Source organism: Gopherus evgoodei, chromosome 10 (genome assembly GCF_007399415.2).
Source record: "Gopherus evgoodei ecotype Sinaloan lineage chromosome 10, rGopEvg1_v1.p, whole genome shotgun sequence".
In the NCBI taxonomy this organism is placed as follows: Eukaryota; Metazoa; Chordata; order Testudines; family Testudinidae; genus Gopherus; species Gopherus evgoodei.
This window is the reverse complement of record NC_044331.1, coordinates 66458986-66480703: the sequence shown is the minus strand read 5'-3', so window position 1 is coordinate 66480703 and position 21718 is coordinate 66458986. Positions and strand designations below refer to the sequence as shown.

Genomic DNA, 21718 nt, shown 5'->3' with positions numbered 1-21718 from the left:
CTGTCCCTATAAAACCTGGGACATCTGTTCACCCGAGCAGGGCCCCTATTAGTGTCTAGTAGGATCGCTATAGACTAGAGGGCTCTGTCGCCCTCCACTCCCTCCCTTTTTGCCGTGACACATGAGGGACGCAAGCCCCGTGCCTGGGAGGGGGATTAAATGTCTGCGCCCCTCAGGCTCCCCCAGCTATAGCCTGGGAGGGGATGAGAAGTGTTACGGCAGTAGCAGTTAGTTTACGACAGTGAGTTCATTTCCGGCATTGGGTGTTGCGCTTGGGGGCGGAAGCTGCGGAGAGGCGGGGGAAGGAAAACAAAGGGGGTGTGAGGGGCAGGGGGAGCCGGGATGTGAAGAGAGAGAGAGAGGCGGCGGAGGTGGCGAGAGCGGCCCAGGTGACCGGGGAGGGGGGGGGAGTCTAGCAGCAGCGTCAGGCGGGCCGGGACACAGGGCCCGCTCCGGCTGGTGGGAGAGACCCTGGGTGCGGACCTAGGCCTCAAAGGGATCGGGCGTCGGGCCTGGGGAAAATCCAGCGGGAGGGTGGTGCACGGTCCTGGCCCCTCGTCCTGGGCTAGGGGAGGGCTGAGCACCGGCGGCTTCCCGTGTCTCCGGTTGCGGCCCCCTGCTAACCAAGCCCGGCCCTACTTGGCACCGTTGCGGGAGCCTGCCTGTGTAGGAGCAATGGGGGCGCGGGGTCCTGGCCCTAGGGGCGGGGGAGGGAGGCTCTGACCCTGTCTCGGGCGGGATACGGTCCTGGTGCTGCCCCGGGCGGGGAGGGGAGGGTCTCTCGGTGGGGTTGCGCTTTGCGCTCGCTTCCTGAGCTTCCAAAGTCCTGCTGCCCTGCGTGCGCCCCGAGCTGCGCCCCCTCTCCCTAAGGCGAGCCCCACACGGGTTTGAACGTGTGTTTTCATCCTTTGTCGTCTGGCCATGTGCCCGTGCGGGGCTCGGTGGGAGCCCATTTCCCAGACAAACCCTCGGCAGTATTTCTGCCTTGCGTTTCAAGACGCGCTCAAGTTAAACCAGGCTTTCGTTTGGATATAAGCATTCCCCTGTAGCGTGTGAACTAAGAGTGCGTAAGCCCGGAAGAGAAACTGCCCCGAGAATCGCTGCAAAATAAAACCAAACAGAAGGGAAAGGAACAGTAAACACTAAAAAGTTGGAAAGAAATCAGGCTTTTAAAATCCTTATCTTTTAATAATTTTGAATGGTATAATATGGGATTGAGACATTTATTTTTTAAAATTGTTTATAAATTGAATGTTCTCTTAAAAGTAACTGGCCAAGTTTCAAGATTTAATAAATGTGATATAATTTTGAACTGGACAGATATCAGATTACAGTTTGGAGTAGAGTTCATATAGTTTTACTGTCAAATCCGGGTAGCTTTAACTTGGAGTAAATGCCAGTTCTCCCATTCAAGGCTAAACTTTCATAAATGTAACTAAAGAGCAGAGGCAACATGGTCTCTGTTGAATAGACTATATGGGTGGGAAGTCTGCATTTCTAATCATTAGCTCTGCTAGTAATTTACTCTGGGGTCTTGAACAAGTTGTTTAGCTTCTTTGTGACTCTGTGAAACAGTAGTAAGGCTTACAAACCTCAGTGGTGTGCTGAGGATTAGTAAAAGAGCTTGTTGGTATTCCTTCATTTTTTTCATTACATTGCACTCACTCTGTGTGCTCTCCTGTTGGACTTCTGTCATGAAACTCTAGCTCCTGGATTGCGGTTTAAGACCCATAGCAATTAGAGCCCTGCAGCAGGACTCAGATGCCATAATAGTGGCAGCCGGTAAAATCTACTTTGTTGTGGGCAGAATTGGATAGGCAAAAAAACACCCAGAAGACTGCATTAATTTTTAGGAAAACACTAAATCTCTCATCAGTTTGTCATAAATAGAATTTCAGCAGTGTAAAGCACATTTTTCTTTATTTTTTTTAAATAAAAGTTTTCATTCTTAAATTTAAGTGTGGGATAGAAAGGGATTTGATGTCTGTTATAACAGGAGTTAAAGTATATTTTTATGTGGTTTAAGCAAGATTTGTTTTATTCTTTTAGTGGTGGTGGTTGTTTCTGAATTCCATGTGTATATATAATGTGTACGTGTATATGTGTGTGTGTGTATATATATATACATGGGATTCAGAAATAATTTTTACCACAATATATAATAACCAACCCTTTTTTCTTTTTGTTAAGTATCATGGGGGAATCTGTCTCTCTTGTGGGATTTGCAGGATCTAAGATTTTTTGCAGGTTGGAGCCAGAAAAAATGCAAGAAACAATGTAGAAATGGGTATTGCTGGACAAGAGTGGGATTAAAAAAATAGTCCTGCGCAGGGCTCTTGTAGCAGTATCAGTTGTTCACTGTGTTGCTAGATATCCGTTGTTGAAGTGGTTTTTTGTATTTTCAGAAGCTACCGTGAACATAAGCAACATTTCCATTCACTTACCAGTGCTTTGGGTTCCCATTTTAAGATACAGTAGTAAGCTACAATAATAATTCATATTGTAGAAATAAATCTAATTGTGTCCAAACCATTTTATTAAGTTGAATGCAAACAGTGCAGATCTAGTATCAGAGGGGTAGCCGTGCAAGGCAGCCATGCGTCTGATGAAGTAGGTATTCACCCATGAAAGCTTATGCTCCAATACATCTGTTAGTCTTAAATGTGCCACAGGACTCTCTGTTGCTTAGTGCAGATCTACTGACTTCTCAACTTTGCAGTTCATAATCAAGACAAAAGTATGGCTTTATTATGTTTTAAAGTATTAATATTTAAAATATGCACAACTTTAACAGGTGGGAAGAATGAAAGAAAGGAGGGATGAAAGAATGTTGAACTATTCTGTATGGCTGTATGATGGAAGGAAACAGAACAGAGAATCTCTGCAGTAGATCATTTGGATGGGTTCAACGACAAGATAATGATGCTAAACCATGGCTCTGGAAATTCTCTAATTGCTTTTCTACCACTGAACAGACTTCGCCTTTCAGTACAAAACCGGTAATTCTTTGCTATACTAAGAACATAACTGATACACAGGAACAGATGAGTACACCAAATTATGCATATTATGCCATGGGGGGAGGGAGCAGGGGGTTTCTTCCTGACTTCCACAAGTTATCAACTTATGCCCTGAATCATAAATATGGTCTTAAGTTTTTATATGTTAATTACTATAACTGCAAGATGTTCTTATAAATGTCTAACCCCCTACAATAATATCAATTCTCCAGCCACCACATTGATCTTCAATCTACCTGTCAGTAAAACATTGGGGAAATAGATTAACCTGGTCCTTAACTTCCAACAAATTTGTTTTTTGTCAGACTAAGGTGAGAGAGCAAGTTCGAGGGTTGATGACGCCTTATGGAAATGGCTGGGTTTTTTTTAAATGCCTTTGTTTGCAACAGAGGTGGCATCACATGAAGGGGGGGCAGACTTGAGTATCCAGGTTACAAATCATCTAGGGCTCTGAGAGGGTGAGAAATGCCTCAAACTCCATTTAGATTTTAGAAACCAATCCTTTAAAAAGTTCCCAGAATATTTGCCTGAATAGTTGTAGTAGTGAATTCCACAATATATGTTGCATGCAAGTGTACGTATTCCCTTTTATCTATATTACATTGTCTGTCTCTTTTAATCTTGCTCTTGTATTATGGGAAACAGTAAATAGGAATACCCAACTGATCTTCTCAGAACTAATGGCTGCTAATCTGGATAATCTCTAGTGCTCTTCACATTATCCAGTCTTGGCTAACCTAAACATGTGATGTCAGCAGTTCTTATACCATGTGTGTCTGTCCTTTATAATGCATCTTGTTATAGTGGCTTGAGGTGCAGAACTACTGTTTATCCCCCAGCCTCCATGATGTTAAGTATATCAAACATCAGTCTTATTAATACCAGGGGCATTCAACATCTGTGTGTTGAAAATTGCTTTATCTTCTGTCTGTATGTTTGCATTCATACTTTGTCTATCTGTTTTTTGTTCTTTTTAAGGTATTCATCTTTCACCTCATGGTTACCAGTCTTCTTTAATAGCCTTTTCAGAGGGACTTGATCCAGAGCCTAAGTAAATTCTATATGTTCCTGTTATAATTATCCATTTTTTTGGTTACCTCTACCGTCCAGTCAGCTAGAATTTACCATTATAGAAGTGGTTGTATATCACTGTAACATTGCTTGCTTTGTAATTTCAGAATATCTGTAATAATTGTCTTAACTTCCTTCTCCACCTTCAACATGGTAGCTGGCCTCAGCCATTGGTTTTTTTTTATCTCCAAGATTTTGGGGAAATATCAAAACTATAGAACATTCATTCCATTAGTTTTGTGCATACAATTTTTATATATAAGTTTATGGATTTCAGCACGTGCAGCTGGTGGATTGATGGTTCTTTTGATTATTATAAGTTCCTGGCTTCTGTCACTGTCAGAATTGTAGCTCGCGCGTGTGTGTGTATGTATAATCAAACTATAAACTACTAGCTCGTACATGAGAGATGCCCCTGAATGTAACACTATGACTTATTTTTTCCAGAAAGATTACATGGAGAACAAGAAAGGTGTTGTGGAATTGAAGGATGCTTCATCTCCTCTTCATGCTGGCTCTAAACTCTTTCCAGCAGTACCACTTCCTGATGTTCATTCTCTTCAGCAACAGCAAATACAGCTTTCACCTAGCCCCAAAGTAAGCTGCTGTGCTCATGGATCTGACTCCTCTTGTACTCATAAGATGCATTTTGGTGGTGGTGCTGGTGGTGGTAGCTTGATTCATCCTAGCACAATATTAGACTCTCAAAGCACTGGGACAATTACTTGTCAAGTAGGGTCAGGGTTTGCTTATCAGGCTGCATCGTCACTCAAGAATGCTCCAGCTAGAAGCAATTTGGCAGGCATTGCAAGTGACTTCCCCAGCATGTGCTTAGAAAATAATGTGTCTTCCTGTCAACATCTACCATGTTGTGGAAAGCTCCATTTCCAGTCCTGTCATGGTAATGTGCACAAACTGCGTCAATTTCCAGCCCTTCAGAGCTGCACATCTTCTGGCTATTTTCCCTGTTCCGAATTTACAAGTGGGGCTACAGGGCACTTGGAGGAACATATTACACAGTCGGAGCTAACATCACGTGTATGCACCAACTCTTTGCACCTAAATGTGGCACCTTCAGTCTGTTTAAAGGGATCTCACTACTGTAATGAATGTTTAAGCAAGGTTTGTACGTTTCACATTTCTTCTTAAAGTGCTATATGTTGTAAATGCTTAAATAGTGAATGTTAACTGGGAGACAAAATAGGTATGGTGGCTTACAGCTTGAATTATCTAGTTGATGTTAATACGTAGTTTAAGGGCCATGGTATCAGAAGCCTGTTCTTAATCTGAAGGTGAGAGATTCGTGGAAGTAGCATTCAATTTCATGGGAAGAGACAGCAGGATATCACACTATTTGAGTGTATCCCAGATTCTTTATTAATTGAACAGAATCTTTTCTAGTTCTGAAAGGAGCTGCTCACCTGTTCTGAGAGCTCCAGATAAAACATTCCATTAGTAGTGATTCTGTGAAGGATTACATGGCAGATAATCTGTATCCAGCATAGACAGCTAATCAAGATGGCTCCATCTCATGAATTGGGAAAGCTTTTTTTTGAGCATTAAGATCAGCCTTTCTAATCTATAATTTATTTTTATGCTTCAGTACCAATTTAGTACACTTAATTTAACTACATTCAAATTTAAAATCCGTCTGAATTTCAATAACAGATCAGAAGTGAAGTATACTTAAGTTTATTCCACGTCTTGTAATGCCAGGCATCATTTAAAATGAAAATTGGGGTTTCAAGTTTGGTCCATTTTTAATGTAATACTGTACATAGAAAATCACAGAACTAGATAAGGAGCCAAGATTTTAAAAAGTGATGAGTGATTTTGGGTGCTTCCATGTTAGAATGCTTAATTTGAGATTTTTTTTAAAAGGGCGTGGGCATTTTGTTTTTTGGTTGTTTGTTTTTTTGCCCGAGGGTAGGTGATTAGCACTTTCTGAAAAGGGTGCCCCTTTCATATGTTGAGAAGGGCACTCAAAATCACTTTTTGAAAGTTAAATCTGAATACATAAGGGAAGAAAGTCTGTGAGATGAGCACACTTCATTCAATGGGTTAATATTACTGTGGATTAGTTTCCAGATTAACATCTAACTCCCAGTCCATTGGAAGGTTGTTCTGTCAATTTTTACTCTTCATGTCAGTATAAAATGTTCTAGGTTAAATTAATGCATAATATCGTACATTAAACTAATTGGTGTTTTGAAAAAAAATTGCTCCAACAGCCAACCAGAAATAGCTTAATTGATGCTGCTAAAATCTGGCCAAATATTCCCCCTCCCAGTACGCAGACTGCACCCATATCAATCCCAATGTGTAACGGCTGCGGAACCAAAGGAACAGGAAAAGAGACAAGTTTATTACTGGCAAGTAGCCTGGGCAAGTCACCACAAAAATATGGTAAGCCACATTTGTAAAATACCATTGGAAGTTAAAAGGTTATCATCTTAAAAACTGCATGTCTCTCTGAAGATATTTCTTATGAAAAAGACTAACGGGTAAAATTTTTTGTTTTTGTTCATTTGACAGTTCTGTATATTTACTGTTTCCATTGTATAGTTAGTTTTCCATATGGTTGTGTGGATCTTTTGCATAGCAATACAAGGAAAGAAAACATTGTGGTGTTTTTTGTTTTGTTTAAAGGAAAACTTAACTGTGAAACATTGGAGCGAATTTAGATTAAGTGTAATACCAGAAACTTACCTTAACCTACTTTTCCAAAATGGACTACATACCAAGTTGATGATATCACTTTAATACTTTAAATATTCGTATATTTTTGTAAAATTTTAATATTTGTGCTTCTGGTATAGTTACTATATGTTATAATGCAAATTTTAAAAAGACTATTGACAATTGTATGAAATGATCAATGACGTATGTACAGTGGTGTGCTAGATATGTTCTCCAGCTCAATTGGACAGTTTGCAATTTAGATGGTATGACAAATCTTATTCTGGTAATGCAGTTGTCTTCCCTTATGGACTTTAGAGACTTAGGCCTGGCCTATACCAAAAACTAATGTCAACATAGCTTCATTGTTCACGGGTATGAAGATAAAAAAAAGTCCCTGACAGAAGTGACTAATGGGCCAACCCCCCAGTATAAATGCTATTATGTCAACAGAAGAGTGCTTCCATCAGCATAGTTAGTTTTTTTGTCATTCAGGAAAGTGGTGTTCCTACACTGTCAGAAAACCCTCTTCCATCGGTGTAGGCTAGGCCTCTGCTACAGGGTTATGGCAGCATAGCTACAGCAACATAGTTATGCCAGTATAGTCTCTGTAGCGTGGATTTCCCCCCAGTCTTTTGGTTACCAAAGGGAGTGCTGAGTGGCAATCTGACAGTCCGATTCCCAGTTCTTGTCTATTTCTGCTCAGCTTGTGAGAAGCTGTGTCATTTCTGCTTGGGAAGCAAACAGCTATAGCCATTTGAGGCTTTTTATCCAGTTTTATGGTTTTTCCAGGATATGATTTCTGACAAATCCATGGAAGAATAACTCATCAGACATCATAACCAATAGTTCATGTCGTTTGCTTGTTATCTGGTACTTATTCTTTTTTGTCAGTTCTGTTTTCGCTTCTTTGGACATTCCAGTCGCTGACCATCTGTACGGAGTCCCTTTTAATTCATCGTCTATTGTCTTTGGTTTCTGCTTATTGTAGGTTAGGGAATGTATGTAAATGTGATAAAGCTTTTCCTGTGGCCATTCTGTAAGAGCAGAAACTTATCTTTGTCCCTCTGACTCCATAATATCAAATTCCAAGCCTCACATCCATTCTTCAATTTAGTTTGTTGGCCTGTAGAAGAACCTTGTGTTTACTGCATAGTTGCTTGGTTCTTCCTTGAACACACAATAGCAGATTTAAAGGTAGCCATCCTGCATCAAAAAAAAACTTCAGGACCAGACTCCAAAGAGAAACTGCTGAACTTCAGTTCATTTGCAAATTTGACATCATCAGCTCAGGATTAAACAAAGACTGTGAATGGCTAGCCAGCTACAAAAGCAGTTTCTCCTTCCTTGGTGTTCACACCCCAGCTGCTGGAAGAGGGGCTCATCCTCCCTGATTGAACTAACCTCGTTATCTCCAGATTGATTCTTGCCTGCAAATTTATACCTGCCTCTGGAAATTTTCACCACGTGCGTCTAACGAAATGGGTATTCACCCACAAAAGCTTATGCTCTAATACATCTGTTAGTCTATAAGGTGCCACAGGACTCTGTCGCTTTTTACAGATCCAGACTAACACGGCTACCCCTCTGATATTTGACAGGTTTAAATATTTATTTTCCAGTACTAATTCAGTATTCATTATGAACTTTTAGCTGTGTAATGTTACTTCAGATACAGTTAAACAATTTATCAGAGGGTAGCCGTGTTAGTCTGGATCTGTAAAAGCAGCAAAGAATCCTGTGGCACCTTATAGACTAACAGACGTTTTGGAGCATGAGCTTTCGTGGGTGAATACCCACTTCCTCAGATGCATCTGAGGAAGTGGGTATTCACCCACGAAAGCTCATGCTCCAAAACGTCTGTTAGTCTATAAGGTGCCACAGGATTCTTTGCTGCTTTAAACAATTTAGATGATCCACATCAGTGCTTCTCAAAGTCTGGCCACTGCTTGTTCAGGGAAAGCCCCGGCAGTCCGGGCCAGTTTGTCTACCTGCCGCATCCTCAGGTTTGGCCGATCGCGGCTCCCACTGGCTGCGGTTTGCCTTCCCAGGCCAATGGGAGATGCGGGAAGTGGTGTGGGACGAGGGATGTGCTGGCCACCCTTCCCGCAGCCCCCATTGGCCTGGGACGGCGAACCATGGCCAGTGGGAGCCGCGATCAGCTGAACCTGCAGACACGGCAGGTAAACAAACCGGCCCGGACCGCCAGCGGCTTTCCCTGAACAAGCAGTGGCCCGACTTTGAGAAGCACTGTTCTGCATTTCTATTTTTAACGCTATAGCATGAGCCCAAGTTGTAGACCTGGACTGAGACTTACTGCCATGGGTTTTTTTGCTATGTCAACATACCCCAAACGTCTTTTTTAAAATGAAGAAGAATCCTTATACATCAGAGAACTACGACCTTGGAAATGTTCAGATGTGATCAGTTTCCTAGCTGTCAGAGTGGTAGCCATGTTAGTCTGTATCAGCAAAAAGAATGACATCTGAAACTTCCCATCTTTTATATCTTTGTCCTTTTATGCTTATAACTAGCAAAGTGGCATAGTCTCGGCATTTCCCAGTTTAACGTAAAGGCTGTTCTGTTAAATTTCTACAGGGTCTCCAGAAGTTGCAATAACAGGCCAGGTGCTGGAGAACTTGCCCCCCATTGGAGTCTTTTGGGATATTGAAAACTGCTCTGTTCCGACTGGCCGTTCAGCTATTGCAGTTGTACAACGAATTCGTGAAAAATTTTTTAAAGGTCACAGGGAGGCAGAATTCATCTGTGTATGTGACATTAGTAAAGAAAATAAAGAAGTTATTCAGGAGCTGAACAACTGCCAGGTATGGAAATGTTGTAATCTATTTGCTCAAAGCATTCTGTATAAAAAATAATGCAGACAATCTTTAATGAACAGAAGCAAGTCCTTTTTTTAATTAAAACAGTTTCACTGGAGAAGATAGAAGTGACAATATTAGCTGAATTTATACGTCTATTTTTTCTTAAGAAAATTAATGCATGACAGCTACCTCCCCTAATTGTTTTTTGTTTCTTTCAGATGCATTACATTACCTGTGGAACTATCTTCTCTAACTAACTTTGGTTTTGGGAGAATCTTTGTTTCATTTGGTAATTTAAGAAACATTTTCTAGCACAGTTCACAGAATTTGCAGCTAAATCACCAACTGAGATGACAGGTCAACCGATACTTGTTGCTGATTGAACCTTTTCCTAAATGGAGGGTGCAGTGGGTGGAGGGGACATTGGAGCACAGTTAGTGTTGTTTGGAACTCCTTTACTCCTCATTTCTACACTTTCAAACACTTTTTAAGACACTTTACCTTAAAATTACCTTGCATTCTAATCTCCTTGGTTTAGTTTTTTAAACATTAATACCTTTAAGTTTTTTTTCTCTGAATTAATGATACACGATCACCACCTTTTACTACTTCATAATGTTTGGGCATTCAAAAATTATCTGTGTTTTGGCTGGCAACTAGCCTGCTTAGATTGGGTTAGATGATGTGATCAGGAGTGCCAGACTTCTGTCATTAGGTTTTTAAAGTGGAGGGGATGGGTTATAATTAAGACCCTGCCAAATTCATGGCTGTGAAAAATGCATCATGGACTGTGAAATCTGGCTATAATGTTGTAGGGGAGGAGGCGGGCAGGAATGGTCACCCTTACTTCTGTGCTGCCTTCAGAGCTGGGCAGTTGGAGAGCGGCAGCTGCTGGCTGGGCACCCAGCTCTGAAGGTGGCAGCACTGCCAGCAGAAGTGAGGATGGCATGGTATGGGGGTGGGGGCTTGTCACTTTTTGCAGGAACAAGGCTGGCCTTACAGGTGGGCAACCACCCTGGGTGACATGATTGGGGGGACACCCTGGATACCCCAGTGTTCGCACACATACAGCCAGCCCAAGGCCCCTTTAGCCCTCAAGTGCTGGGCCTGGAGTGAGGGAAGGGCAGGGCTGGGGGCACCCTTGCCGGGGCCTCCTACCATGCCTTTCAACCCTCCCCACAACCTCCTTTGGGTCAAGACCCCCACGGTTACAACATTGTGAAATTTCAGATTTAAATATCTGAAACTAAATTCAAGATTTTTTTTTAAAATCCTATAACCATGAAATTTACCAAAATGGACTGTGAATTTGGTAGGGCCCTAATGATAATGAAACTACCCCTATATCTTTATTTATGATAAGTATCAGAGGGGTAGCCGTGTTAGTCTGGATCTCTAAAAGCAGCAAAGAGTCCTGTGGCACCTTATAGACTAACAGACATATTGGAGCATGAGCTTTCGTGGGTGGATACCCACTTCGTTGGATGCATGACTACATGCATCTGAGAAAGTGGGTATTCGCCCACAAAAGCTCATGCTTCAGTACGTCTGTTAGTCTATGAGGTGCCACAGGACTCTTTGCTGCTTTTATTTATGATGGTATTGCTGGGCACTGTGTTTTTGTTGTTGTTGTTGGTATAATAATGGCTATAAAAAAAGAAAACTAGGCATATAAATCATGTCAGTTATCATGTGTGTCTTAAATCCATTTAGTCTAATCTCTGAGGGGTTGACTACATTTTGTTTTGAAATTTGTATTCTGAGTGCAGTGTTTGGGCATATTCAAGTCTAAACTAGTACATGACTGAATTTTTTCTTGATTTTAATTTATTAGTGTGTTCTGAAATTCTGAAAATGACAAAGTAAGATTATACATGACAACTCTTTCAGAAAATTTACCTTATTTGAAAGACTGATACAATGTTTAGAGAACAGTGTCTGAAGTACCACTGTTTCAAAATGGAAAAAATGAGTTGTGTCTTTTAAATAACAAAAATAATAGTGAAAATAGAAGTGTTTCACTTTGAAGACCAGTGGTATTAAAAACAATTGGAGTGGTTTGGCTGTTGCTGGAGTCCAAGTGTAATTGAAAAGTACCTTTATAGGTAAATTATTGAACCTGGCAAACTTGCTTGGTTTCCTTTTTTGAGAGATTTTAATACCCAGAAGAATCTAATTGATTTGTTCTTATTGGTAATCAGTGATTTGACTTATTTCCAAGGGTCAGTTCCCTTTATCAATTGTTTGAAATGTTAACCCTTCACGGCTTACCTTATGAATACTAAACAATCTTCAGTAGTAACTTCATTTACCTAACAAAAGTTTTGATCACTAATACAATATGCTGAAGTTTAAATATTTCACACTTCAGTTGCATTTTAGCATTCAGTTTCAGTAAATCTTGTCCGCTCATCTTGGAACATATTGAGCAGACACTTAAACTGACTAAATGTCTTTTTTCTTCTAATGCAAGTCCCTCATGTATGTTATATCGGGCTTCCCCGTTCTTTTTCCCCATTTCACAGCTAGACTTATGCTTTGTTAAAAAGGTCAAAAATACGTAAGTGGGTTTTTGGTTTTTTTAATTGTATCTGTCTTTTGGTTTCTATGAGAACAGTAGTTCAGTTCTCTCTCTTTTTTTTTGATTATTGGCTCTATACATTCAGGAAGGCTGACACTTATCAATTGCTTTTGTATTTACAAAAATATGTATCTATCAATCCTTGTGACAAGTTGTTTTTGTTCACTGCAATGCTGATAGTTTAGCAATTGGTGTATGTTTTCTTTTCAGATAAAGAAGCTGAAAATAACAAAGCTGCATACAATTGTTTATCAATAATTCCTATGCATAATTATTTTACAATTTTTAACTTCAGGTATTCAAAGCAAGGTATACAGTGTTTCTCTCTTCATACATATCCCTCTTACTGGATCTCAATAAAAATATAAGTGTAATACTGAACCAGGGTTTGTTCTGAATAAGCTAATTTATATATCAGTAGTAAAACAGTCTTGTTTGCTGTATTATAATTTCCTCAATTATACATTTAAGTGCATGTACCTTCTTTCTTCCTCTTTAAGGACACAGTTAGATGCAGAATTAGATGCTCCAAGGTGAACTAGTTAGGTCTGCTTATTTCAACAGGAATCTGTCCTTTAAAATAAAAAAAGGCACTTCTTAACCACCCTGAAGTTCTTATAACATCTCTAACTCTTTTTTTTTTCCCCTCCCCCCTCCCAGGAAACCTTTTTTTCTAGTTCATATCTTTTGTATACTGTACACACTATATCATTATCTATATAACATGCATTAACTACTTAAAATACATGGAACTACGCAATTTTTTTCAGTGGCTAATCCCTGTTGGTTTTTGTGTTTTTTGTTGTTGTTGTTTTTTTTAAATCTGTCAGATTTGTTACTAGTTAATGCCAGTTACCAGTCTTCACATTCAGTTCTTTCCTCAAGGCATCTTCCTTTAATTCTGCAGGTAACTGTTGCACACATCAATGCTACAGCAAAGAATGCAGCTGATGACAAGCTCAGACAGAGTCTTAGGAGGTTTGCTGATACACACACTGCGCCTGCTACTGTGGTTCTTGTATCAAGTAAGAATATTAATCACATTGCATAAAACCTTTCACTGTGTTCTTTCAGGGTTCTGGGGAACAGAATTCTATTGAGAATTTCCAGTCAAACTTTCAGACATTGCACTGAGTGTTCTTTCCCCCAAGCTGTTCAGAATCTACACTATTTTAAGCAAAGTGCTCAAGTAAGAATTCATGATGAGTTCCAGTGACGCTGATAGAACAGTAATTTTAAGTATGAGAAGATGAATATTCCTGTTTAGTGCTTCTGTTAAACCAGGATGGAAACTTATTTGCCATATCACATTGACTATCATAGACTGCTCTTAATAATAATGGTGTCTGCTAGTAGGAGGCTTAAGTGCCAACTTCAGATAAGTTTTATTATATTGAGTACTCTATGTAAACTCTCTAAATTTTGAGCATAATGAATGCAGATATATTTAATACAATAATACAACATACACCCTTAAATTTAGTCACAATTATTTAATGAACTGTATGATACACCTCTACCCCACTGCAACGCAGCCCGATATAACATGGGTTCGCGTATAGCACGGTAGCAACGGGGCTCCGGCGATGCTTTAAAGGGTCCGGGGCTCTGGCTGCTGTGGGGAACCCCAGGCATTTTAAATCCCTCTGGAACTCTGCTGCCACTATCCCGGGGCTGCAGCAGTGCGGCTCGCTGGCGATGTAAAGGGCCTAGGCTCCTGACAGTGGCTGGAGTCCGCTGGAGCCCTGCTGCCTCTACTCCAGTATAATGGGGTTTCAGCTATAACATGGTAGGGATTTTTGGCTCCCCACGACCGCGTTATAGCGGGGTAGAGGTGTATGTACTGCACTGGGTTTCATTTAAGGCTATAATATTCCATTTTAAGCAAAAAAAAAGTTACAAAAACATACAGTACCAGTTTAACTTCTCCTGATTAAATTGTTAAATGTTACTGTTGAAAAGAAAACCTGGATTCCTAAATTTCTTAAATACTAACTGCTGATTATATATCTACCATGAATGTTTATAGCCATTGCTATTCTTTCCCTGAAATATTTTTGTTGTTGTTGTTGTTTTGGTGACAGTGCTTTTTAAAGTAATCTTTTTAACCACTAATATTTGGGTGGGTGGGTCTGTTTCAGCTGATGTAAACTTTGCTTTAGAACTCAGTGACCTGAGACACCGGCATGGTTTCCAGATAATCTTGGTACATAAGAACCAAGCTTCTGAAGCACTCTTGCATCATGCTCATGAGCTTATCAGGTTTGAAGAATTTATTTCGGACTTGCCACCAAGGTTACCATTGAAAATGCCAGTAAGTGACTTTTTTTGTTGCATACATTGTAGAAAAGGTGTATATTGACCTTTATTTCTCTGATTTTTTGGGAGAAGTAGGTGAATATCAGGACACTTCTCAGCAGAACTACTATCTCTCACAAGGCTGTTACTTCTTGGAATTGGTCTTAATTTCAACTGAACACCTAAGCACTGATCCCTAATCATTAAATGACCAATATCTATTTTTATCAATGACTTATCTACAGATTAAGATTTATTAAAACGAAATAATAAAAGTAGCAGTCCGGTTACAATCCTCATTGTTCACCTAATGAAATGTGCATTTTGTATAAAAGTTTACAATGCTAAGAGCAAGCAGTGTTGGAATGCACTTGTATTTTAAGACAGTCTTTCTGTGCTTTGGTGCTATTAACAGAAGGTAAGAAATGTGCAATAACAACTTCTTTACTCTATGCTGCCTTGATTTTTCTACCTTGTGAATGTGAAGTCACCATCTTAAGGAAAAGGCCCCTTTAAGGGAGGATTTCGTATAAATTAAAGACTCCCTTTAACATAGCTAAACTGACAACCTGGTTCACATCATGGCTGGTATATTTGGTATACATGAAAAAACCTAAAAAGTAGTATCTGATACTTTAGATCTTGGTATATTAAATATTGGTTTTGCATGACCAAGTCCTTACATGACCTGCTTAAACAAATAAAATCTTTCGTTTTTTTCCCTCCAACAGTCATGCCATACATTGTTATATGTTTACAACCTGCCAACAAACAGAGACAGCAAAAGTGTCAGCAACAGACTCAGGCGTTTGTCAGATAACTGTGGAGGAAAGGTGCTGAGCATTTCTGGCAGCAGTGCAATTCTCCGCTTTTCAAATCAAGAAAGTGCTGAACGTGCTCATAAGCGAATGGAAAATGAAGATGTGTTTGGCAACAGAATTATTGTGTCTTTTACCCCAAAAAACAAGGAACTCAATGAAACAAAAAATTCAAACTGTGTTGGAGCTGAAAAGGTGAAGTCTCCAAAAAAAATGAACAAGAACCCAAAACTCTGCCTCTTCAGCAAAGATTCAAATGATCAGTCTTCCAATTCCAAAACCACAGCGGGAAAGGGATTGCAGACACATGGATCTGCTGCAAAACCCACAAATGTTAAAAGTTTACAGGTACCATCATTCTTCTCTGTCCTGCTGTATTCTTACCATGTTTCCAGATTTTCCCCATTCCCCTCCTTTTATCTTTGCCTGTCTGTGCTAGCATGACTTAAATCAGTGGAAGAAGATGGGTGGTGCTTTTTCAAAAGGAGTATAGAGTTTCACTTTCTGCCTTCTCCTCACATCCATATCCAGGTCTGAGTGCTAACAACTTTTTACTAACCAGGGGTCCAAGTCAGGTTCTTGTCCTCTATTTGTGTTTTAGGTATACTGAGAATGAGCCTTTGCTATTTTTGAAAAATTCAGAGGGCGCAGAACTTAATACAAATTGCAGTGAAAATGTGTACCTCAATATACTGTTTACTATTCTTTCTAGCTTATTTCTAAAAAAACATAACGCACCTGGCTGCTTCCACAAAGTCATGCCTTGAGTTTAATTTTACTTTACATTTAATGAAGATGGAAGATTTATGAAGAGGAGAAGCACTAACTTTTTAGTGGCTGATCTACCTTTGTGTTTTACTCATTTTTAGGAGCTGTGCCACCTTGAATCAAAGACCATCAGAAAAATTGAAAATGAGCAAGACCAGTTAAGAGAGCAAACTCTTTCTCCACAAAACTCTAATGCAGCAAATCTTGTGTGCTTGGCAACCAAAAACACAGGAATAGGAGAATTGACCTATAAATGCAGTCAGAAGTATGTTAAGGAAAAAAATAATGTTTTTAAAGTTAATCCATGTAGTAAAAAAATTGAGCAATTCAATAATGATTTATTTTTTTTTTAGTAGAAAAGACACCCCTGCTTCTAGAAGCATTACCAACTCTCCTATAGAGAAAAAAGATAAAGATGCAGTTGTATTCCAGGTCAGCTACCCATCTGCTTTCAGTAAATTGACAGCATCACGACAGCTCAGTCCTCTGCTCATGTCTCAGAGCTGTTGGTCATCTCGGTAGGTATCTGTATGATGTAGCATCTCCTATCTGGAAGATGGAGTTTGGGATTGATGGTGTTAGCCTATTTCCAGTGTATAAGTAAACAGGTCCATATATCTGTATGTACAAGAGATGTTTCCATTTAAACATTTACATGTTGTAGCATTGCTCAACCTTGGATAAGGATGCTAATCTGGTAATGTGGTAGCAGCTAACAGGACTGAATTTAAAAACAAGGCAGTAGAGACTGCCTTTTTAATTTAAACTTATTTTGCCTCAGCTGTTCCTTGTACATCCTTATCTCCGTGGTATGTGTGTGGCAGAGTTCATGGTATTTCAGAAGCATTCCGTTTCTTAAACATTTGGGGCCTAACTTGCAAAGATGCAGATAATTAGTTAGTGGAATTTTGAAAACCCTCCTAAATATCTTTGAAACTCTGGTCCTTTGCTGCTTAGAGATTGTTTGTTTGTTTGTTTGTTTGTTTGTTTGACTCTCTCAACACACAGTAGAAAGTACATTTTGTGGACAAAAATTGTATCCAACCCCAGACCTTATGCTGTCTAGGTTGATCAGTCTTGAGACAGATTTTTGTGTTTTTCCAGGATTCTTTAAGCTTTTAAAGGAAAAAAGCAAGTTTTCAGCTTCTGTATTTAGCCATGTAAACTAAATGCATATGTACCAAAACCAAAATGCATTGAGATTTGCAAATTTCTTTACTTTACCTATGCTTAGAATTATTTTTTTTACTTGCACTTACACATGCGCATATTTATTGAATAATACTAAAATGTCTTTTTATTTTAATTAGGAGTATGTCTCCAAACCTCTCAAACAGATCATCTCCACTTGCCTTCAATATTGTAAATCACACCAGTGGTACAGACTATCCTGATCCTTTTGCAAATGGTGCAGATATTCAGATCAGCAATATAGACTACAGATTGTCCAGAAAGGACCTGCAGCAAATTCTGCAAGAAATCTTCTCTAGATATGGCAAGGTAAAGGATAAAATCTCTTTGAGTTCTGTTTTACCTTTCCACAAGCCTGTATGCTCTACCTTTGAGGTAAAGAGTACAGCTATCTAAGATACCTTAAGATATTGGCACTCAGAACTTGGTATTTCCTGTTACCATGCCATAATACATCTTACCTTAACTATTTCTTTTGTGTATAGTCTTATAGGTCTGTGTACTAAAGGCATTGTATGTAAAACTCTAAATGGAGCTCATGTTTTTTGCTTCATTGGGATAATAGAATTCTGAAAATGTACATCCAGGGTCATTGGAAGAGTTAAAATTAATGCTTTGAGCTGTCCCATGTGTTTCCATAGCTCAAAGCATTAACTTAAATATAAAAAAAAAAAAACCTTGAAAACATCTGTTCCTCATGTCCGCTTCAAAATTTTAAAATGTTCAGTGTAAATATTGAGCCGACAGTTTGAATCACTTTTAAAAATGACTTGAAACAGAAGGTAGATGTTACTTCACTGTCAATTCTAGAAAATAAAACTCCAGGGAGAGGCCATTTCCGTGACCTTCCATTTAATAACAGCTTTAAAAGAAACTATGCATAGAGTTTATGGTAATTACGTAAAATAATCTGATCCTTCTTCTTTAGTCTACTTTTCTATATCTAAAGATGACAATTAACTCGGGTTAATCTTTTGTGATGAATTTGTATGTTCATTTTTTTCTTTCAGGTAAAGAGTGTGGAGCTCAGTCCTCATACGGATTATCAGTTGAAGGCTATAGTTCAAATGGAAAATCTACAAGAAGCAATCAGTGCTGTCAACAACCTTCACAGATACAAAATTGGCAGCAAAAGGATCCAGGTCTCCCTAGCTACAGGAGCTGCTAATAAATCTCTATCTCAGCTTAGGTAAAAAGCAGCCTAGACAATTGTTAGATTATGTCTACTGGCTAAGGATTGTTCCTGTAGATGTCAAAGTAAAAATACTAAGGGAAAGAAAACTGGGAACAATATAAGCAAAATACAGCCTGTGCCAGCTGATTAAAGTTCATTAGCAGATGTAACATTTAGATACGATGAAAAAAGTCTGTCTTACTGTGTATTATGTGGGTCAACACTACCTAAATTTAAGCAATCTAGAAACTCCAAATAAATTCTGAAGGTACCAGATCTTCATGTAGAAGCATCCTCCTGGGATCACTTTCTTAGCTGCACCTATATCATCCGAGTCATAGAGAAAAGTTAATTATGTTCATTTCTTAAAGTTTATGGTATTCAGAAACTTTAGGATATGCTTATTCAGTTAGTGTAGACAATTGGCATTAAATCTCACTCATCCTTTTCAGTCATTTAACTTTTTTGACCATCAATAAACCTAGATTTTATACTTGTACACAACTCAGATTTACAGCAAAGAATAAAGATGCCAACCCCCCCATCCATCCCTCTCCAGAAAAGCTGTATGAGGAGACTCCTCCCTTCCACCCATTTAATTGTGTGACTAAGTTCACATGTCTAAGAAACAAACACCTGAATATGTTTTTGCTGTAGGTTTTTTGTGTCTTTGCTCTATGTAAGATACAGCCCTTCATTTTATTTATGGAAGATATAGGCCTAGAAGGTTGAGAGCATTCTAACTGAAGAAGTATACTTTCTATCTTGCATCATATACTTTTTATGCTGAAAGAAACCACTGGAAGGAAAACTATTTATTTTGTCTCACAAAAAAAGCTTCAGTTTAAGGAAAAATGGTGCTCATTATTCCTTGAAATTTTTGGAGAGAGGATTGATTTTTCTTGCAAATTTGTTTTTGTTATCACATATAGTTGACCATTTTATTAATTCTCATTATTGCATTGTCATACCCTTTGTTTCTTCCTGGCCAAGCTGTCTATTAATACAGTCAAGATTTAATCCAGATTGATAACTTTTAGTGATGTAGTGTTAGTATTACTTTCCATAGATATCTGGTGCTTACCTTACATGCAAGATTTTCAATAACTCCTTTAGAAAAGTCTCCTAGATGACAGAACTAGAGGGCAGGAGTCTAATACACGTTGTTATATCTTTCTCTGGAGTGCATTGACCTCCATGGCATTGGCTGGATATAACAGAATTTGTCCCATGATCTCCTTACACCTAATATCCAAAAGTATTATTCACAGATGTAATTTAAGTGCACCCTAATTCCTGCCTTTACGTTGTATTCCATCACTTAAATACTTTTTCTTTATTTGAGATCTTAGTAGATTGAAGAGTCCTAGTGTTCAATATTAATTTTTACATGTGAGGGCTTTAAACCCCCTTGTACCATTTTAATACTGTTGACTTCAGTAGAATTATTTGGTGTAATTTAGTAATGAAAGAATTCCCTATGTCTGTAAGTGAAGTAACTGAATGTTTGAATGCTACTAGAGATTACGTAGATAATTTAAATAGAAAAGTTTAAGATATTTATTTATAACAGTTCAAAATTGTATTTTCAGCTCAGAAACAATGTCCATTCTTCAGGATGCTCCTGCTTGTTGTCTGCCTATATTCAAGTTCACAGAAATATATGAAAAAAAGTAGGTTCTAAATTGCACTCGTTTTAAATTACTCTTTTCAGAAACTCTCAGTTCCTGTCTTGTACAGTAAATTACAATGGAGATATAAAATAACTTTTTGCTCCTTATCAACCTCTGCATACACAGTATATTGCACAAATATTTTTAACTGGGCTCCCATAACTAGTTTTTTAAAATCTCTTTAGTTTGGCTTCTTCCAAGATAGAAAGACTTGTGATTTAAATTAGCCTTTTGGTTAATTTTGAGTAGCTTGTAATTTACTTTTGAATTATTTCTTACTGTGGTTCATTATTGCATTCTGTAATTGAACATTTGTTCTAGTTTTGAACGTTGAATGTTTATTTTTATGGCTAAAGTACACTTAAATCTTTTTTCATTTTAGATTTGGACACAAGTTAATAGCATCAGATCTATATAAATTAACGGATACTGTGGCTATCCGTGACCAAGGAAATGGACGTTTGGTATGTCTCTTACCCAGCAGCCAAGCCCGGCAGAGTCCTTTAGGATCTTCGCAGTCTCATGATGGTTCATCAGCAAATTGCAGTCCTATAATATTTGAAGAATTGGAATACCATGAGCCCATTTGTAAGCAGCATTGTCTGAATAAAGACTTTAGGTAAGCTATGTATGCAATAGTTTTAGTTTGTTTTTATACTAAATTTGTACCTTTTTAAAAAATAAACAAACAAACATCTTTTGAGATTTATATCTTATAGTACATTTAATCACTGTTACATATTAAAAGTTGAAGTGTCTGGTCATAGAACAAAAGAGCAGCGATGGCACAACATCCATCTTCAAATCAAAGTTAGTATCATGATTTAGTGGGCTCATGTGTTTTGAGGATGTGGTGTTTATGCATTGCAGCCTAATTTCTGAGGATGAAATATGCTTGTTATGTTGAGACTGAAATGCACACCTCAATCCTATTGTTGGTTAGAAGGGAAATGTTTTGATAGCGGTGAAAAAGAATTGCTTAATTTTTCACTGAGACAATAATTATGAAGTCTTTGAGAATTCCACTTAATTTACACTCTAGCTATCTTTAGTCAGCTGGCAGCCCATCATAACCTGAAAACTTCACTGTTATCTGAAAGTTAAACTTATTTCAGTGACCAGTTGTGCAATAGGATTAGTTGTGAACAACCAAAGTTGGTAACCGATCATTTGCTACTAGTATGCAGATAGGTGTCTGGTTACATGGTGTTGGCTCTCCTCATTGTGTCCAGCTGGTAAGTCACAGTACAACAGCTACAGTAAAAGTACATGAAATGTCTTTCTAATTAGTCCTGAGGGAATTTTGTGCCAAAATATTTAAAAAGCTACATACAGTATTTTGAAATTGGCAGAATTCTGCGTATTTTATTTGTCAAAATAACACCATATAACCATGTCAGTTTCAGTTATTTTGGTAATCTGTTTCAAAATACCTGCCAACAAGTATGTCTGTAACAATACAGACAACAAAAAATGGAAATTTTTTTGACAAATAGATTCCTAACTGTGAGTAATAATTCATTTAAACTACAATACAGAAATGTATTTCCTGCACTCCTCAGAAGCTGTGAAAAGGCTTGGGGGAGTCAGGGTGAGGGGGAGGGAGTTAATTGCTGGGAAGAA

The 21718-nt window shown here is 38.5% G+C and overlaps 1 protein-coding gene across 4 annotated transcripts in view; it reads left to right on the top strand.

Annotated features, from left to right (window-relative positions):
- Positions 1-267: 267 nt before the first annotated feature.
- The window catches only part of MARF1 (meiosis regulator and mRNA stability factor 1), a 37747-nt gene continuing 16296 nt past the window's right edge, over positions 268-21718 (top strand). Inside the window, exons 1-14 of one of the 4 annotated variants that reach the window (XM_030577040.1) lie at positions 268-389; positions 2795-2999; positions 4539-5213; positions 6323-6497; positions 9369-9595; positions 13081-13198; positions 14315-14487; positions 15203-15637; positions 16159-16322; positions 16411-16575; positions 17368-17557; positions 18259-18437; positions 20015-20095; positions 20478-20714. In XM_030577040.1, the coding sequence (XP_030432900.1) occupies positions 2853-2999; positions 4539-5213; positions 6323-6497; positions 9369-9595; positions 13081-13198; positions 14315-14487; positions 15203-15637; positions 16159-16322; positions 16411-16575; positions 17368-17557; positions 18259-18437; positions 20015-20095; positions 20478-20714 (2966 nt within the window). In that variant the 5' untranslated portion in view covers positions 268-389; positions 2795-2852. Of the gene's footprint in view, positions 390-2794; positions 3000-4538; positions 5214-6322; positions 6498-9368; positions 9596-13080; positions 13199-14314; positions 14488-15202; positions 15638-16158; positions 16323-16410; positions 16576-17367; positions 17558-18258; positions 18438-20014; positions 20096-20477; positions 20715-21718 lie in introns of those variants that run through there. The other 3 variants (XM_030577039.1, XM_030577038.1, XM_030577041.1) reach the window with 3 other exon arrangements.